The following is a 2388-nucleotide window of genomic DNA, read 5'->3' as shown; positions in this document are numbered from 1 at the left end:
CTGACTTTTGTATTTTTAGTAGAGATGGGGTTTCACCATGTTGTCCCGGCTGGTCTTGAACTCCTGACCTCAGGTGATCCGCCCGCCTCAGTCTCCCAAAGTGCTGGGATTATAGGTGTGAACCACTGCACCCAGGCTTTTTTTTTTTTTTTAGATGGAGTCTCACTGTGTCGCGCAGGCTAGAGTGCTGTGGCACAATCTCAGCTCACTGCAACCTCCATCTCCCGGGTTCAAGTGATTCTCCTGCCTCAGCCTCCTGAGTAGCTGGGGTTACGGGCATACACCACCATGCCCAGCTAATTTTTGTATTTTTAGTCGAGACAGGGTTTTACCATGTTGACCAGGTTGGTCTCGAACTCCGGACCTCAAGTGATCCGCCTGCCTTGGCCTCCCAAAGTGCTGGGATTACAGGCGTGAGACACCATACCAGGCCTGTTTTGTTTGTGTTTGTTTGAGCCAGATGGAGTTTGGCTCTGTTGCCCAGGCTGCAATGCAGTGGCACGATCTCGGCTCACTGCAACCTCCACCTTCCAGGTTCAAGCAATACTTCTGCCTCAGCCTCCCGAGTAGCTGGGATTACAGGTATGTGCTACCACGCCTAGCTAGTTTTTGTATTTCTAGAGAGACGGGGTTTCACCATGTTGGCCAGGCTGGTCTCCAACTCCTGACCTCAAGTAATCCACCTGCCTCGGCTTCCCAAAGTGCTGGGATAACAGGTGTGAGCCACCGATCACGACCCAGGTCTCCCCATTCTGATGCCTTCTCTCGCCCCACACCCTACAGCTCTGCCTGGAGCCTGGAGGCTGGGCCCAGAGTGGCTCCTGGTTCCCCACTCTCAACACCAGGAATTCACCAGCCCAGGAGGCTGATAGCCTGGGAGAGCTCCTGGGGCCCGTCTCTTCTCAGCACCCATCTGCTGGGTGATGGGGGCTCTGGCCGCCTGGAGCCGCTCCTGCCCCGGCATTGCCCGCCGCCCTGTGACTCACCAGATACTCGCTCTCGGCATCCAAAGCACTGGTGGCTTCATCCAGGATGAGGACCGGGGGGTTCCGAACCAGAGCCCGGGCCATGGCCACCCGCTGCTTCTGGCCACCTGACAGCTGGGCGCCCTTCTCCCCTGTCTCTGTATGGTGGAGACACAGAGACAATTTAGCAACAGGTGAGGCCGGGCAACCCTGGGGAAGAGTGAGGGGCCCTGCCCTGCAGCTGTGCAAAGGGCCGGCTGGAACCCACAGCTTGAAAGCTCATGAAATGATGTTCCCCTCACCCAACGCATCAGGGGCATGCAGATTAAGCCTACATGCGAATTGATACCAAGTTACCAATTTTCACCCATTCATTTGGCAGAAACCCAAACATCTGACAGTACACAGTGCAGGTGAGGCTGCGGGGAGACAGGCCCTCACCCGTCCTCCTGGAGAAGGGGAGTTGGAGCGAGTCCCATGGCTTGAAGAGCTGCAGCAATCACCCTGGGTCTATGAGTCTGTGCAGGGCAAAGGTTGTGTGTATTCACCACAGATGTGCGGCCTGTGGCCCAGCAAGCCCACCTGGACCAGTTTTCCCCATGGACCAACTTCCTCCCATGCACAACAATATAGACACAGGTCACGCATGACTCACAGCGCTGTTATTGCAAAAAATAAAACAAATAGACTCAAATGTCCATCAACAGGAAATGGAGTCAATAAATTATTATTATTTTAGAGACAGGGTCTCACTCTCTCACCCCTGTTAGAGTGCAGTAGTGAATCACTGCTTACTGTAGCCTCAAACTTCTTGGTTCAAGCGATCCTCCAGCCTCAGCCTTCTGAGTAACTGAGAATACAGGTGCATGCCACCACACCTGGTTAACTTAAAATATTTTTCTATAGAGGTGGGGTCTCACTACACTGCCCAAGTTGTTCTCAAACCCCTGGCCTCAAGCGATCCTCTTGCCTTGGCCTCCAAAGTGCTGGGATTACAGGCGTGAGCCAGTGCACCTGGACATGCCACCAGCTCTTTATTATTTCATTTTGCTTTCATTGAGATGAAACTGACACAACATAAACATAATCATTGTAAAGTGAATAATCCGGGCTGGGTGCAGTAGCTCACGCCTGTAATCCCAGCACTTTGGGAGGCCGAGGCAGGCAGATCGCAAAGTCAGGAGATTGAGACCATCCTGGCTAACATGGCAAAACCCTATCTCTACTAAAAATACAAAAAATGGCCGGGCGCGGTGGCTCAAGCCTGTAATCCCAGCACTTTGGGAGGCCGAGACGGGCGGATCACAAGGGAGGTCAGGAGATCGAGACCATCCTGGCTAACACGGTGAAACCCCGTCTCTACTAAAAAATACAAAAAACTAGTCGGGCGAGGTGGCGGGCGCCTGTAGTCCCAGCTACTCGG

The 2388-nt window shown here is 53.6% G+C and overlaps 1 protein-coding gene across 4 annotated transcripts in view; it reads right to left on the bottom strand.

Moving 5' to 3' along the window:
* The window catches only part of ABCB9 (ATP-binding cassette, sub-family B (MDR/TAP), member 9), a 43202-nt gene that overhangs the window by 8389 nt on the left and 32425 nt on the right, over positions 1–2388 (bottom strand). For all 4 annotated transcript variants that reach the window (XM_011948461.1, XM_011948458.1, XM_011948460.1 and 1 more), the window contains one exon: positions 987–1123. In XM_011948461.1, coding sequence (XP_011803851.1) covers positions 987–1123 — 137 coding nt within the window. The remainder of the gene's footprint in view (positions 1–986; positions 1124–2388) is intronic.

This window comes from Colobus angolensis, unplaced genomic scaffold, assembly GCF_000951035.1.
Source record: "Colobus angolensis palliatus isolate OR3802 unplaced genomic scaffold, Cang.pa_1.0 Scaffold28, whole genome shotgun sequence".
In the NCBI taxonomy this organism is placed as follows: domain Eukaryota; kingdom Metazoa; phylum Chordata; class Mammalia; order Primates; family Cercopithecidae; genus Colobus; species Colobus angolensis.
This window is presented reverse-complemented; position numbering and strand designations above follow the sequence as displayed.